The sequence below is a fragment of the Jaculus jaculus genome, chromosome 7 (genome assembly GCF_020740685.1).
Source record: "Jaculus jaculus isolate mJacJac1 chromosome 7, mJacJac1.mat.Y.cur, whole genome shotgun sequence".
In the NCBI taxonomy this organism is placed as follows: Eukaryota; Metazoa; Chordata; class Mammalia; order Rodentia; family Dipodidae; genus Jaculus; species Jaculus jaculus.
The window spans coordinates 36,753,990-36,771,173 of NC_059108.1; the positions used below are offsets into that span (position 1 = coordinate 36,753,990).

The 17,184-nt window shown below is 42.1% G+C and overlaps 2 protein-coding genes across 4 annotated transcripts in view; one reads left to right on the forward strand and one right to left on the reverse strand.

The window, feature by feature from the left end:
- Positions 1-8,282, reverse strand: part of Cdc40 (cell division cycle 40) — a 45,381-nt gene extending 37,099 nt beyond the window's left edge. The window contains exon 1 of the mRNA XM_004660630.2: positions 8,040-8,282. Within this exon, the coding sequence (XP_004660687.1) occupies positions 8,040-8,228 (189 nt within the window). The 5' untranslated portion in view covers positions 8,229-8,282. The remainder of the gene's footprint in view (positions 1-8,039) is intronic.
- A 376-nt stretch (positions 8,283-8,658) lies between these two features.
- The window catches only part of Wasf1 (WASP family member 1), a 67,328-nt gene continuing 58,802 nt past the window's right edge, over positions 8,659-17,184 (forward strand). For 2 of the 3 annotated variants that reach the window (XM_004660628.2, XM_045155261.1), the window contains exon 1: positions 9,046-9,231. The gene's annotated coding sequence lies outside the window, so the exon portion shown is untranslated. Of the gene's footprint in view, positions 8,785-9,045; positions 9,232-17,184 lie in introns of those variants that run through there. The other variant, XM_045155258.1, reaches the window with a different exon arrangement.

A 17,184-nucleotide genomic window follows, 5' to 3' on the forward strand; every position in this document is an offset into this window, starting at 1 on the left:
ATGATATTAGGGAAAGAATAGAATGATTACAAAACATGGTAAAGAACATGTGCCTCCTTTCATTCTGCCTTTCTTTTATTGTGTCTACTGGGTATTATTTTCATTATTGTTCAGTCCAAAATATTTTGGTATGAGCTGGGGCCGCAGTTGATAGAGAGTTTATCTAACATACACAAAGCTCTGGGTTCAATCCCAGCACCGCATACACTGGGAGTGGTATACATGCCTGTAATCCCAGCACTGCATGCAGGAGGATCAGAAGTTCAAGGTCATCACCCTCCACTACAGAATGAGTTCAATGTCAGCCTGGGATTCGTGAGACCCTGTCTCCTAACAAACAAACAAAAACAAACCTAAACACCAACAAACAGAAAGTATTTTGTTAGGATTCTTTCCTTTAACTCATGGGCTACTTAGCAAAGAGATTTCACAATTTTCAAATATGGGAATGCTATTGTTTTGTGCCTGCTTCTCAGTATAGAAGCACTGTGGTCAGATAATATTGTTATATTTCGCCTAAGGTATTGAGATTTATTTTGTGACCTAGTATCAGGGCTTGTGTTCTCTATGGGTCAAATATACATCACAGACTTTTTTTGTAATAACAACCCAGAAATGGTGTGTGTGTGTGTGTGTGTGTGTGTGTGTGTGTGTGTATGTATGTATGTGTATATGTGTACGTGTATATACACACACACACACACACACACACACACACACACACACTATTTATTTATTTGAGAGAGAGAAAATGGGAATACCATGGCCTCTAGCCACTGCCAATGAATTCTACAACTATGTGCCACCATGTGCATCTAGCTTACATGGGTCCTGGTGAATCAAACCTGGGTCCCTAGGCTTCACAGACAGGCACCTTCACCACTAAGCCATCTCTCCAGCCCAGTATTTATATTTTTAAATTGTTAAAAAAAAAAAAAAAAAGGGCCACCAGTAAGTTAAAAAGGAGACATAAAGGGAAGAGAAAGGAAGGGAGGAGGGTATTTAATAGGTTGATATTGAATATATGTAAGTACAATGATTGTTATGGGGAGGTAATATGATAGAGAATGGAATTTCAAAGGAGAAAGTGGGGGGGGAATTAACACGGGATTTTTTTATAATCATGGAAAATGCTAATAAAAATTTAAAAAAAAAAAGGGCCAAGAAAAAAAAAAGACAAAATTACATGTGGTCAACAATACAGGTAAAATAGTACCAGGCTGGGGGCTGGGGAAATGGTTCAATGGGTAAAGCAATGCTACACAAGTGCGGGACGGACTCAGATCCCTGGAACCTATGTAAATTCTGGGGGGGCATGGTGGCTAGAGGTGGTGAGAGGAGACCCCCTTGGGCAAATTGGTTAGCTTGACCAATTGAATGGGCAGGCTCTGGGTTCAAGCGAGAGCCCTGCCTCGGTAGATAAGGCGCTGAGTACATGACGAAGATACCTGTAGCAATTCCCAGAAGCACATTATGGAGGAAAGGGTCTATTCCGGCTCACAGTTTGGAGGGGGCTCATCATTGAGGGGGAGGGGAGAGAAAGCACGACAAGAGCAAACAGGGTGGTTAGGCATCACATCTCCATAGCAGCAGGAAGTAGTCTGGGTACATGCAGCAACACACGTCCTCCAAGACTCCACCTTCCAAAAATTCAACACCTTTCCCAAAGATGCTGTGGACCAAGTATTCAAAGCATACGATCCTACTGGGGGCCTTTCATCGAACCACTAGAACAGATGGGGCCTGCCATCTTATCTGGGATGTATGCACATAAACTTTGGCAGCCAGATCCCTTTAGAAACCGTATCACCTCCCCCAGCCTGCAGCCCCTCACCACACAACAGTGTACAGGTCCCACATCTTGACTGGGACAGGCGCATTTAAGTTATAGCAACCAGATTCCTTTAGAAACTCTGCCCACATCACCTGGTGCAGTCCATGAGACCTGCCATCTTATCTAGACCTTTACAGAAGATTTGTAACCACGACAGCTCAAACTACTTCATAAACATGAAAAGGAGCAATGCTCCCTAACTCCTTCTAAGATGCTAGCATTATACTAATAGCAAAACTAAACAGAGACACACACACACACAAAACTATAGACCAATATTCTTGATGAACATAGAAGAAGAAAATGTGGGTGAGAGCTGCAGAGATGGCTTAGCAGTTAAAGCACTGCAAAGCCAAAGAACCCAGGTTTGATTGCCCAAGACCCGCATAAGCCAGATGCTCAAGTGGGTGCACACATTTGGAGTTCGTTTGCAGTGGCTAGAGGCCCTGGCATGCCCATTCTCTCTCTACCTAATTCTCTCTCTCTCTCTAATAAATAAATAAATAAAACTAAAAAATAACCTTTAAAAAATGCTGGTGCAGGCTGGAGGGATGGCTTTATGGTTAAGGCATTTGCCTGCAAAGCCAAAGGACCCAGGTTTGATTCCCCAGGACCCACATTAGCTAGATGCACAAGGGGGTGTAAGCATCTGGAGTTCGTTTACAGCGGCAAGAAGTCCTGGCAAGCCCATTCTCTCTCTCTCTTTCTCTGTCAAAGAAACAAATAAAATATTAAAAAAATAAAAATGCTGGTGAATCAAATTCAGGAACATATTAAATATAATCCATATTAAAATATCACAAGTGGCTGAAGAGATGGCTCAGTGGCTAAGGTTCTTGCCTGTGACGCCTAATTACCTGAATTTGATTTCCCGGTATCCACAAAAAGCCAGATGCATGGAGTGGCACATAAATGAAGAGTTCATTTGTAGAGTCTAGAGACCCTGGTGCATCCATTCTCTTACTCTTTCTTTGCAAATAAATAGATAACTATATATATACATATACATATACATATACATATACATATACATATACATATACATATATATATATATATATATATATATATATATGTCGTCATAAAAAAAGGTTTTAATTCCAGGGATGCAGGGATGGTTCAACATATGGAAATCAAGAGATGTAATATATCACATAAATGGATTAAAGAACAGACATCACATGATCATCTCAATAGATGCAGAAAAGGCCTTCAACAAAATATATCCCTTTCATGATAAAAATCTTAGACGAAGGATGAAGTGATCACTTCTCAACATGATAAAGGGAATATATAACAAACTTCAAACCAGTATTAGACCAAGTGCAAAAAAACCCACAAGCATTTCCATTAAGATGTGGAACAAGACAAGGGTGCCTACTCTCTACTGTCATTTAACAGACAGTATTTGACAAGAGAAAGAAATTAAAAGGATACAAACTGGAAAGGAAGAAGTCAAACTATCCTTATTCACCGGTGATGTGATTCTGTACTTAAGAGAGCCCAAAGATTCTGTCAGAAAACTACCAGAGCTGATAAAACACTTTTAGCAACATCACAGGATATACAATTAACACACAAAAACCTGTAGGCTTTTTCTATATCACTGACAAACATACTGAGAAAGAAATCAGGAAAACAGTTTCATTCACAACAGCCACAAAAATAAAACCTTGTTGTATGTCTTACATATAGCTTATTAATCTTGTTCAAACTTCCTGTATCCTGTTATTTTTTGCTTGCTGTGTCAATTATTAAGGTTTATCGAAACCTCTCACTGTGATTGTGTATTAGTCAATTTCCCCTTGCAATTCTGTCAATTTTTGGTTAAGCATTTTGAGCTTACATTGTTATAAGCCTCTTTGTGAGCTGGACTTTTTATCATTATGAAAGAATCACAATTCACAAAGACTGAATGAAATAAACAATATTTAATTAAAAGTACAGTTAAGATGACAGTGAAAAGTCATGAACTAGAGTTTTTGCAGCACACACAAATGAGAAAGGATGTCATCTAGAATTTAGAAATATCTACTACAACTCCTGAGGAAAAAGGTCAACCCATTAGTCACTTTAAAGAGAAAAATCACAAGTTATCTATGACAATATGAAAAAGATATCAAATCTCATTAGTGTTCAGGAAAATTTTTAATATAAAACATTTATTTCTGATCAAAAGACTTGCTCTCAGTTGCAATAAGTTAGTCAAATGCAGGTGAGTGTGTTTGTATGTTTCCTATTTCCTTCCTTGATGATTTTTTTCAATCATTTGCAATAATTACATAAAAAATATATGAACTTTTCTTCTCCCCTTCATGTAAGTGAATGTGATTCTCAAATCAGCAATGAGGGAAGGGACTAGAAAGTGGTTAAAGGCACTTGGTTGCAAAGCCTGACTGTTAAGAGTTTGAATCCCCAGTACCCATGTAAAGCTAGATGCACAAAGTGACGCATGCACCCAGAGTTCATTTGTAGTAGCAAGAGGCCCTGATATGCCCATTTTTTCTCTCTCTGCTTGCAAATAAATAATAAAAAATTTAAAACTAAATTAACAATGGGCACACTGCTTCTCTCTCATGATAGAGCCCAGCTCACTAGGGTTCCAGTCCAGGTCTTCTTCTAACCCAAGTGACACTGTGTTACTTCTGGTGTCAACTTGATGGGCTCTGGAATCACCTAGGAGGTAAATCTCTGGATTTGTCTGTGAGGGAGATTTTAGATTAAGTAACTTGAGGTGGGAGGACCCATGCTAAGTGTGGGTGGCACCATCTCATGCTGGGGTCCTGCACTGAATAAAAAGAAGAAAGCTAGTCAATTGCCAGTGTTTCCTCCTTTTTGTGGATGTGACAGCTACCTCATGCTCCTTTTCTCGTGCCCTCCTTGCCGTGATGGACTTGTATTCCCTGAAACTGCAAACCGAAATAAATCCCTCTTTAGGTAGCATCCTCTTGGGTATTTGGTCACAGCAATAAGAAGAGTAACTAATACTGATACCACTGAGATATGAAAAGGGGGCATACGTAGATTCAGGAGTAAGCGTGCACTGAGAATAAGGGACCCCAGTTTGGGGTGTGGCACAAAGGCAAGGGATTTCCAGGCAGAGAAATTAGAGCATACAAAATCTTGAGAGAAGAAAACTAAACTTATGGTCTTATATGGAGTTTAGTATGAGAAGATAGGCTTCACATGCTGCATAAAGGATTCAGAAATCATCAAATAGGCAATATGGTGCCTATAGACCTGAGAGTGGGATTTAGAAAGAACGTTCTAGGTATGCCATGAAGGGTAGGAATGGGGTATGAAACAAGGACATTAAAAAAAAGTATGGGCTGGAGAGATGGCTTACCAGTTAAGGCACTTGTCTGTGAAGCCTAAGGACCCACGTTCAATTCTGAAGTACCCACGTAAGCCAGATGCACAAAGTGGTGCATGCATCTGGAGTTTATTTGCAGTGGCTAGAGGCCCTGGAGTGCCCATTCTCTCTCTATCTGCCTCTGACCCTCCCGCCCCCGCCTCCGTCTTTCAAATAAATAAAGTAAGTTGTTTTATTTTAAGAGACTGCCGTTTATTTGCAGTGGCAAGAGGCTCTGACGTGCCCATATACATGTATATGTAAATAAATAACTTTAAAAGGGAAGGGTTGGAGATATGGCTTAGCAGTTAAAGCACTTGCATGCAGAGCCGAAAGACTCAGGTTGATTCCCTTAACCCATGTAAAACTAGATGCATAAGGTGGCCCATTCGTCTGGAGTTCCTTTGCAGTGGCTAGAGGCATGCCCATTTTCTCCTTCTATCTGCTTTTCTCTCCCTCTCAAATAAATAAATAAAATACCTTTTTTTAAAAAAAGGATAGACGGCTAGGCATGATGGTGTATGCCTTTAATCTCAGCACTTGAGAAGCAAAGGTAGGAGGATTGCTCAGAGTACAAGGCCAGTAGGAGCTACAGAGTTCCAGGTGAGCCTGAGCTAGAGTGAGACCTTACCTCAAAAAAAAAAAAAAAAAAAAAAAAAAAAGAAAGAAGGAAAGAAAGAAAGAAAAAGAAAAGGAATGGAGCAGACAGACCAATTAGAAGGTTATACTTGTCATCAAAATATGATAAGAACTTGAACTAATCACTGGGAAAAGAAGAGGAAAGAGAAATCAGATAAAGATCAGTGAGTTAAACTGCAGCAAGACCTCATTACTCAAAATCAAGCACTGAGAGAGAAAGACAAGAAAAGTTCCTGGGAGAAAGAAGGAAGCTATCAAGGCCATGCTAATGACAATAGGGAGGAAGGGATGGATGAGCAAAATACTAATGAAGCAGAAATGCTAGGACCAACCAAACAACTAATTAGCTTCAGGGGCTCAGGATAAAGGAAAAGGATGGCTCTTCTGTTCTTGCAGTAGACTCATGGGTAGGTTGTGAGACTATGAATCAAAATGGAAAGAATGGAAGTAAACTCTTCTCTGGCTTTTTTTTTTTTTTTTTGGAATGTATACGCATGTGGGTGCATGTATGTGGGCAGGTGTACATGCACATGGAGGCCAGAGGTCAGCATCAAATGTTTTCCTCAATAACTTGCCACCTTATTCTTTGAGACAGGGTCTCTCCTTGAACCCACATCTCACCAATTCAGCTAGCTTAGCCAGCCAGTGAACTTCAGGGATTCCATCTCTGGCTCCCCAGCACCAGAATTATAGGCAAGCACCCCCAATGTCTGGGAGTTTACATGTGTTAGAGATCTGAGCTAATCTATTTGATGCTGATGGCAAGTTGGAGGCAGAGACAGGAAAATTTCCCAGAAGCTCAAAACAAGCTGAACAACAACAACAACCAAAATAGCAGAACAAGAATGAGAATCTGGAGCAAGAAACCCTACTTCAGATGAGGTATATAGCTGAGGACTAACCAGAAAGCTGTCCTTTTACCTTTTTACCTCCTCCATGTGTGTGCCGTGGTAAGCACATGCCCACATTCATACATGAACATGGGTACACACACACATGAACATGCACACACCCACACCTCTTTAAAAGCAGAATTAATAAATGGGCTCACTAGTAACCTATAAAAGATTTAAGAGAGAAAGTAGACCTGGAGACATCTTACAAAAAAAAATTTTGTACACTGTTTCCTCCTTGAGCTTCCCATATGGGGCTCTGTTACCAATTGGTGGATGCTCTTACTGGGCTCAAGACATATCAGCCTTCCAGTCCTCAAACACGCTCAGCTCTCAGCCTTCTCAAGTTTGTCAGTCACCCCCTGGAAACTATTGCTTCAGTCTGCTGGTCTCTCATTCTTTCAACTGACCAACCCATCAAAATCATACTTCTCCTTCATTCTCTACTGTGAAACTCTTATTTTTCCCTCCCAGAATGCAATACAATCTGTAGCTATTCTGTTTGTTCATATTTAATTGGCTGCAGCTTCCACTCGGATTCTATTATGTATCATGACAGCAAAGATGTTTTGGCTTGTTGGTCTCTGTGGAGTCAGCCCTTCACAACAGTTCCTGGCACATAATACACACACAAGAAATCTCTGTGTTACATGAACTGCATAATCTGATTTCTCCCTCTGTCACCATCCTTCATTGGGACCTGGAATGCTGTTTCTTAAATGAAAAGTCCTGTTTACATTGTATTGATCACAATAACATTTACTGCCCCTTCACAAAGTTATGGGCTCTGTGCTATAATCTTTACTGTGTAATTTCACTTGATCTTTACAATGACCCTGTCATGTACATAGGTGTTTTAAAAAGTATTGTACGGGAGAGGACACGGAGGCGTTAGTGTAAATTGCTCAAGTTCACACTAGTTGTGGAGCCAAGAATTAGAAAATAGTTTCTCAAAAACAAAACGGTGCCTGACCACTGCTCACTTCAAGTGGCGGGGACAGGCTCTAGTTTCGCAAGTCCTGATCTAGAGTTAATTATGCTCTGATATAACACTGCTCTCAGAGGACCCACGTCCTGGTCCATAAACTTAAATTTTACCTATCTTCGGCAACTTTCTTTCCGATGGAGGACAAGGAGTAGCGGAAGGCTGACCCATCCTTCCAAGTGTGGGCTTCCCGGAGGAAGATGCACGCGGGGAAGAAGGCATTTAAGCACAAACAACTTATTTCTCAGCACTGAGGTAACCCAGGCCCTAACAGGCCACTTGTGACTTTAGAGATGAAGCCAATTTCTGCAACCCATCAGTGCCCAAAACACTTACCTTAACTGCCACTTCAGGAGCCGCGTCCACCGCCACTGCCAGGGAGGGCTTGGCAGAAGGCGACTTGGTCAAGTGCATGAGGGAGTCGGCGGCCGGCAGCCGACACCGGCTGCCCTCACTGTCCGAGTCCGACTCAGACCCCGAACCCGAACCATAGGAAGCAGCTAGAGCTGCAATCGCAGCCGACATGACGGCAACAGATCCTCTCGGCCGAGGCCGGGCCAGGGCGGAAGAAGCAGCAGCGGCTTCCAGGTCCTAACAGATTGCCACGGAACACAATATTCACTTCCTCGGATAAAAATACCATTTACAACATAATGAAAAAAAAATACATGAATTTTTATTAAACTTAACTGGACTTTGGTTTTGTAATTATTTTTATTTCTAGGGAAACACAGGGAATTATATAACAGCTTATCACTTTTAGGACCTAGGTAATTAAAGACGACGAGTTCTGAAATACCTTTCGGGCATGGAGGCAATCCCGGCGTGCAGCGCGGCGCGGGCGCGAGCACGGCACGATGGGAAATGTAGTTTTAGCGTAAGGGGGCGCGGGGTAGTACAGGCAGGTTTCTCTTCGACTCCGCCCCCTCTCAAGGATGGTTCATTCAATTGGCTCTCATCTTTTCCCTCATTCCCAAGCCGAGGACCGTTCTCCGGGGTCCCCCTCCCCCAAACGGAGGATTGGGTAATACCAACCGAGCCTCGGGACAGGGGGACCCGCGCTCTTCACGCCCGCTGATGGGTGAGTGGGCGGAGGCTTGGGTGTCTCACCTCGGCGGGTACCCGGGGCCTGAGGGAGCCGAAGGCGAGCTGCAGTTCCAAGGCGTCAGCCCGGCCGGGACCAGGTGGTTGGGGAGGAAAGGATGTGAGGTCTGGCGGAGGGAGCGCGGCGGGTCTCCACCCCCCATGCTGCCGGCGCGTATCCCCGCGCCCGGTTGTGGAGCGGAGCGTCGCGCGGGGAGGGGGCGGGCGGAGGGCCGCGGCGGCTCGGCTCGGCTCGGCTCGGCTCGCGGTGTTGTTCGCTCGCTCGGGCGACGAGCGCTCGGCGGCATTCCGGACGGCCCGGAGCGGGTGCTAACCCCCGGGAGCCTCGACGCTCTGGGTTAAGAGTCCCGGAGGCGGAGCGGGACCGGCGGCCGCCGCCGAAGAATGAAGAAGGGTTGAGTCGAGAGCCCCCCACCATTTCACGGTGAGCACGAGTCTCTCGGGATTCACCCCCCGGGAGAAGGAAGGAACTCTGGCTCGCCCGCTGGAGCCGGGATGCGCGGGCGGCGCTCCGGTGATGCGGGGAGGGATGGGCGCGTCTCCCCCGGGGCCGCCCCCACCCCCATCCTCATCCTCATGCCCCCCCATCCCCATCCCGGGCTTGCCCGGATCCCGCCGCCCACCGGCCGCCCGGACTGGGCTGGGAGAAGGTAGCGGACGAGCTCGGGTCTCGGCTGCAGGGACCGGCCCCGGGAGGGGAGGGGAGGCTGCCCTGGGTCATCACCTGCGGTGCCGGTTCTGGGCCCCGCCAACCCCGAGCCTCCCTCCTGGCGCTGGTGAGGGGGCTTCGGCCGCGGAGCCCCCCGCCGTCTACGTGCCCGGCGCTCCGCACAGGCAGCTCCCGCTTCTGCGGGTCTGCGCCGCGGGGCTTGTCCTCAGACCACCGCGCGGCGAGCGCCGGGCATCCTTCTATTCCTTTCCCTAGGAGGTGAGGCGGTGGGTGCTGTCGCTCCCGATGCCGGCTCACGGGCAGAGTTAGGGAGACGCTCGCTCCGCTCTCATGTCGGAGGACTCGCCCATTGTGCCACCCAGATAATTATTCAACTATGCAGCATCCATTGCACCTTTCCCGGTTTCCCTTTCCCCTGGCTACAGCGTGCCCCCTAGCTTCGGTTCTCTGACACCTTCGCTCGCACTTGCAGATGATGAGCTAGAATAATGATGAAAGCTTCATCCGATCTGAGCATTCACGACCTGCCGTGTAGCTGACCACATTAATCCCCAGCTAGCATAGGTACTTTTAATACCACGCATTGTGAATCTCACCCGCCTATCCCTTTCTATGCAAGGCGTGCCTTGGATTCTATTTTAATTTTCCTCGATGTTCTGATATTCACGTACTAGCTAAATCTTATTTCTGTTCAGTTGTTGATGCAATTGTATTGGTTAGTCAACTCCGTCGAATGTAAATTCAATTCTGGTAAACTTTCGTCTTTCTGATTATTGATAGCATATTGATAGCACTATACCATAATTAATGAATGCATTCTCAGTTGGGATTCTCAGGAACAAATTATTCCCTGTGAGCTAAGTTTCTGTTAGAAAGTATTTTTATTTATTTGGGATATTTGAATAAAGTACTTGCCATGAAATTTCTGAAGTTTTGAATAAGCAGTTTGGTATTTTTCAGTCGCAGGATATTTACTGATCATAGTTGTCCTCAGTTGAATGAAAGATTTAATACTTAAGAAGGGACATTCTTACCTATTTCCTAGCTTATTTGAAGGTTACTCTTATTCAGCTCTTTCTGCAATATATTTGTTTGTTATAGATTTTTTTTCCCCCGTATTTGTCTAATTTATCTCCAAGGATGAATGGGCTCCAGTTTTGCACGATCTGCCTGAAGGATGAAATATGTTTTTGAAAGCGTAAAAAACTACTAGTTATTTATTATGTTAAAAAACAATTTAGATGTCCTTATTTTAAAATAAATGATTCCTTGCCAAAAATGTTTTGTGTGTGTGTGTTTGTTCAGTAACCCTTTTTTCTATCCGCCCGTGTTTTAGCTTGTTGCATGAACCTCTGTGATAAAAACAGGGAGCACACAAGCCTTGCAGTGGCCGTCGGAAGGGGCAGTGATGGTTTGATGGCACTTGGAAGTGGTGGCCCACGTTTAAGTTGATGGTGTAGAATCAGTTGCTTGGCTAAGAAATGACCTTGCAATTTACAAAATAGATGTCTCTGTGCCTTGATGTCCTTTTATGTAAATAGAGATAATACTCATTTGCTCACAAGGTAGTATGCATTAATTCAGCAAAGCATTTTTATTGTTCTTATTATAAAGGAAATTTAAATATTGAGTTGATGAATCATGAAAATATTTCAGTATTCAATACAATGATAAAAAAATATCTTTAGGATTTTTCTTGGCATATTAGAATGACTGATTTACATGGATTTTTGCTTTGGAGAGAGGGCTTTAAATTGAAGAATTTCTTATTTCTCAAGGGTCTTTAATTACACTTGATGCCTACACACAAATAGATATAATTGATTCTGATACAAAGAATGGTGTGACTTGTTAATGAACAAGGAGAGAATTGAGTTTGTGCAAAGTAAAATATTCATAAAATGTTTGTAGATTTTTAAATTAAAAAGAATTAAGTTTGTATATGCTATAATGTAGAGCTACTTTATTACTCAGGTTTATGTCCCGTGTTGAGAGCCACTGCATTGGTATTGCATACGACATATATTTTGCTGAATTCCAAGAGTAATTTAAGATATCTTTTCCAATTTTCATTCTAACACTAAAGAATATATTTGATTTCTTTATTGAGGGGTTTAACTCACTAATTTTCATAGCAAAAACTATTGAAAGGCTATATTAACAGTACCAGAACAATACCTTTGGTTTGTTTGTGGGAGAAATTCATATAGATAAAAAGTATCTTTACATTTGCTTTTGTCCAGGACCTTTTTAGAGAAGTCATTTGTATACATTTTTTTTTCCTGTGTTGAATTACAGTTAAGCTGTTAATATCACTTAGGTAAATGCAGTTAAATCTTACACTCTTTGAGGACAGTAACTAACCTGCAGTTTATTGTTTAAATCCAAAGGTACACTGTCAGCAAATGGCAAGGGATTCATTTTCTTAAAGATGAGTAAGGATTTTACGCTCTGAATTAACATACTGAATGAAAAGTTTGAAAGGTTGATTTAGCAAACATTTTCATTAATAAAAGTTTTGGGAAAAAGCAAAAGACATATTCCTGGGTGTAGCAGACAGCTTCAGGTTCACTGAGATGAACTTTCAGACCAGACACAGTTATGGGGGAAGGGATATTTATTTAAGCTTAAAGATCCAGGGGATGGTCCATAAGAGTAGAAGAAACTGGCCTGCCTTCACAGGACTAAGCAGAGAGAGAGAGAAAAGCACAAACCTAAAAATCAAAAGCCAAAAGCCACATAGCACTGCACACTTCAGGAACTCCAGCTAGGCACACTTTGCATATCTTTAGATTGAAATCTGAAAGCCACCACCACACCTTAAGATCCACCCAGTGACATTGCCTCCAGCCAGATGGCTGCAGACTACAAACAAATAAGCAACTGAATATATTGGGGGCCATCTATTCTATTCAAACCACCACACCGGGTTCTTTGTAATTTCCTTTTATCAACACATTACCAAACTAGCACCAAGACTGAAAACTATATATAGGCAACCTAAATGAAATGATATTGATGACTTCTTATAGCTCACTTAATACAAATATATTGATAATTGTTATAAACTAAATGAGTGGCAATACTTTATTTTTGACTGAAGTTTTCCAATGAAATCCTAATAAAAAGATGGATGGAAATGAAATTTTGTGCTTTTCTACCAACCAGGTTTTAAAAATACATGCTCCAAAGTAGAACTTTGTATAAAATTAAGAATCTTGTATTTCTTGTATTTTTATTTATTGCATTTAGCTTATAATTTTGACTTCTCCCCCCATAAGACCCAGGACCTCATGCATGCCAGGCACTCACTGCTGAACTATACCGTTAGCCTCTTTGTGACTCAGTCCTACCTTAGATTGGGTTTCTTATATTTTAAAACTTATAAAATGGTCTAAATGTATGACTTTGTATTAATTATTTTTCTCATTGCTATTGTAAAATTACCTGACAGAAGTAGCTCATAGGAGGAAAGGTTTTGTTTTGTGTATGTGGTTTTGTTTCGCTCACAGTTTGAGATCTAACCCGTCATGGTGAGAATGAGGGTGTTGGTCCAGAGAAGATGACAGTGAACAGGGTAGACTTGGAACTTAGCTTTCTCAGCCGCAGTATGCTTAGTGCTTAGACTTAACAAATAGCCTATGCAAAGCCTGTTCAACCCGGAAAATGGGTGTAATAGGATTTTGTTAGTAACTGTGAAAGGCTGGAAAATAATAAAATTAAACTAATATAAATACTTCATTAAATACTCATAATGTTACCAAAAAGCTCTCATAATATGGTATGGCAACTTTTTCATCTTGTTAACCATGGCTGCATTAGGAGTTGCTTTCTTTTACTCATGAAACAGAAAAGATGGTCCTCAGGACAGCCCTCAGTTTCCTGAGTTGCTTAGCCTTACCTCACATGGGGCAAGAAGTCAGGGCTTCTTGCAAGAAATTGGAAGGAACTATAGAGCGTTACTGCTACAGTAAATTCCCAAGGCACTTGGAAAATCTGGGGAGCTCTTCCTCCTCCTTGGGCTTTTCCATTTTTTTCTTTTGTTTTTGTTTTTGTTTTTCCTTGTCTTTGTGCAGGATGCCTGGTATGGTGTGTTTAGTGTATGAGCGGATGTGTGTTTATGGCTACATGTATCCCATGCCCACACACGTGGAGGCCAGAGGAGAGCAGTGGGTGTGTCCTCCTCTGTTGTCCTTCCAACTGCTTACTTGAGAAGGTCTTTCTGCCCTGCGGCTCCGCAGGACTGGGCCGACACACCTGGGAGAACCGAACTCGGATCCGAATGCTGACACGTGCTGTGCAGCAAGCACTCTTACCTGAGAACCGTTTCACAGCCCCACTGTCCGGTTTCAGTAATACTGCCTGAATGCTTCCTGTCAGGGAAGTTCTCCTTTCTGGGTCTGTTTTGAAAAGAACAGCTCAAATCATTTTCTTACAAGACTCTTTTTGGAAGCAAGACACTTTAGTTCTTTTGTCATTATTATGATTTTTTAAACTTCGTTAAAGTTTAAAAACAATACTAAACAACACAATTTAGAAGTGGAATTACGATGGCATGGTGCGGTGTTTTAATTGGGGTGTGGTAGGTAGGCTAGGAGGCAGGTTGAAAGATGAGTCTATGGCTGCTCCAAGGACAAGGGCATGTCCGTTGTTTGGATGGAGGGTGTATTACACATTGCTTCATTTTTGTGTTCCCAGTGCCTCTTTTCTAGCTTAAGCTAAAGTGGATGCAATTACTACAGAACAGCAGGCAAGTCATTCTCTTAGGGGAGTAGAAAACCAGAGTGCTGTGAGAAAAGGGGTCATGAAACACAGCTCTGCTGTCATTTATAGTGGAGTCTTTTGTAGATTTTTAATTAACTTATTTGGAGATTAATGATATACAAAGATAATGTGTAACATGGTCTCCAAAGAGGAAAGTAAAATTACATGCTTGCCATATATGCAAGTCACTTTATAGGTTCTGTTACATTTATCTAATTTAATTGGAACCATAGTCTTACTTGGATTTGCAGAAAAAGCTGGTTGGCTGAATTGGACAAGTTTGTTTTGCCCAACAGAAGTCCAAGCTCTGGGAATGACGTTTTCTTTTCTCCAGTAAGTAACTGTTGGAACAGTCCTAACAACTTGGTAACAGCAAGTGTGCCTTTCTGCTCTCTATTCCTCATTTGCAATTGTTGATCCAGTGGTGATTACTAACCTGCTGCTGAACCAGCTATTCACTCTACATATAATGATTATGGGACAACTAGGTGCTAAAAGGATAGTTTTCAACCACTTGGAGTCTTCACTATAGTGGAGAGACAGACATTAAATCGATACATTAATAAGTGGGTACTGTGAAGGAAAAGTGGGAATCTAATTTACCTTGGGTGTCAGGAAAGGCTTCTTAGAGGCAAGCTTAGGGAAAGCCAGGTAGGTGGAAAAGGAAGAGGCTGCAAAGATCCCGTGAAACCATTTTGAGACTGGGTTAAAGAGTGAGAGAAGGCCAGAGTGGATAGCACTTGGCAAGAGGCATTGCTGACTTGATGGCAGCTTGTGTGGGTAAACAGGAGCCATCTACATGGGGCCTGCTTCCAAAGGGTTCTGAGTCTGAGGAAGCCCATGAAGGGTTTCCATCGGCTTAGTCATTGTATCACTTCTGTCTTTTATAAAGACTAATCAAGTTTGGTGGGGCCAGGGAGAGCAGTCACAGTTCTGTATATTTCTATAGTTTTATCTGCCCAGTGCTAGACACTTGCATTAAACCATGTCACTCAGCCTTTCCTGGATTTGAATGCAGAGATGTGTAATTTCAAAGCTGCCTTTTCCACCATGGTATCACTTCTTAACGGTAATGATCCCAAAGGAATTTAAGGAGGTGGATTTTGGGTGTGTTGGTCTCTCTTGGATGATGATGGCAGGAAAGCGTTTGGCGTATGTTAGTGGTACCCAGCTGCTTGCCACTCTTTCTTCCTGAGTAACTGTTAGGGCATTGTTAATGTTTGTGTGTTGATTGAGCCATTCTCAAAGAAGCAAAAGCTGCTTATGCATCAAGGCATAGATTAAGTTGTTTGGCTCCTTTTCCAAAAATTATTTATGAAGTCTCTTGTTTTTTTCATATTTGGCTACAGGCATGTTTTATTTTCTGCCTTTTTAATAGAAATATCTGTTATATCTGTTCCTTTTAAAATAAATTTTTAGAATATGCATGTACTAGAAGTTATGGCATAGAATCATGGAAAAATTAAGCAACAAGAGAAAACAAGCGGAAAAAAAATTTTGTTTGGTTTTGCAAGCTAGGGTCTTGCTCTGTTCCATGCTGACCTGGAATTCACTATGTAGTCTCAGACTGGCCTCAAACTCACAGCAATCCTGTTACCCCTGCCTCCCAAGTGCTGGGATTAAAGGTGTGTACCACCATGAGCTTTCATATACTCTTAAAAATTATTGAAAAGCTCCTCTATTCAGAAGCAGGTAAGTGTACCTTAAAAATCTGTATATGGGCTGGAAAAATGGCTGAGTGGCTAACGGCACTTGCTTGCAAAGCCTGACAGCCCAGGTTCAGATCCCCCAAACCCATGCAAAGCCAGATGCATGAAGTGGTGCATGCATCTGTTCATTTTTTACCCCGTCCCTTCCCCCTCTCTCTCTGCTTGCAAATAAATAATGAATAGCTTTTTTAAAATCTACATATAATTTCAGGCATGTGCAGACTAAGTTAAAGTTCCTGTATTACATAAAGTTCTTTGTATGAAATATAAAGCTTCCTATATTAAATGGAGCCCTTTTATGGGTGATGTGGTCTCCTCCATCTCTGTATCCTTAGCATTTATATCCGTAACATTCCGTAATCAATGAATTAATAACCTTATACCTGAATTTTCTCCCATCTGAGATCCTTCCTTCCCTTATCTGCCAAAACAACTGTCTCAGGAAATACCTTGACCATCACCCCACACCCGAAGCTAGGTGTTCTCTCTGCTTTGTGGCTCTTTCCTGGTATTATACCAGAACCCACCTGTTAGAACTCCTGTCTGTAGCAGGTGTACTTTACTGACTTTCTTATCACTTCCTTTTGAGATAGATACTTTTATTCTTGCTTGACAGTTGAAGAGACCATTACCAGGATCTTACAGTGAATGGAACAAAAATGTGAATATAGTTTATTAAATTACTCTTTACTTTTCATAGTTGTTTAAATATCTTCCTTAGTTTAAACTTCATGAATGACATGAAAGTTCTGATTTTTGGCCTTTCTTAGTAATAGGGATTTGAATAAATATAGAAATTCAAGGATTTTAGATTTTTTTTTTTTGTTTTTTTGTTTTTTCGGGGTAGGGTCTCACTCTGGTCCAGGCTGACCTGGAATTAACTCTGTCATCTCAGGGTGGCCTTGAACTCATAGCGATCCTCCTACCTCTGCCTCCCGAGTGCTGGGATTAAAGGCGTGTGCCACCACGCCCGGCTGGATTTTAGATTTTTGATGTTTTTTTTTTTTAAAAAAGAAATGGCAATAAAAGAAAGCAAAATATGTTTCCTGGGTCTGTGTTTTGATTGTGCCTGAGACAGGGTATTTGCTGAGTCTGTGGAGAGACTTGCAGTCCTGGGCACTCCATTTGTAAATGCTGTTTTTAAATTTTTTTTTATTTATTTGCATACAGAAAGAGATAGAGATAATGAGCATACCAGGGCTTCTTGCCTCTGTAAACAAACTCCAGATGCATG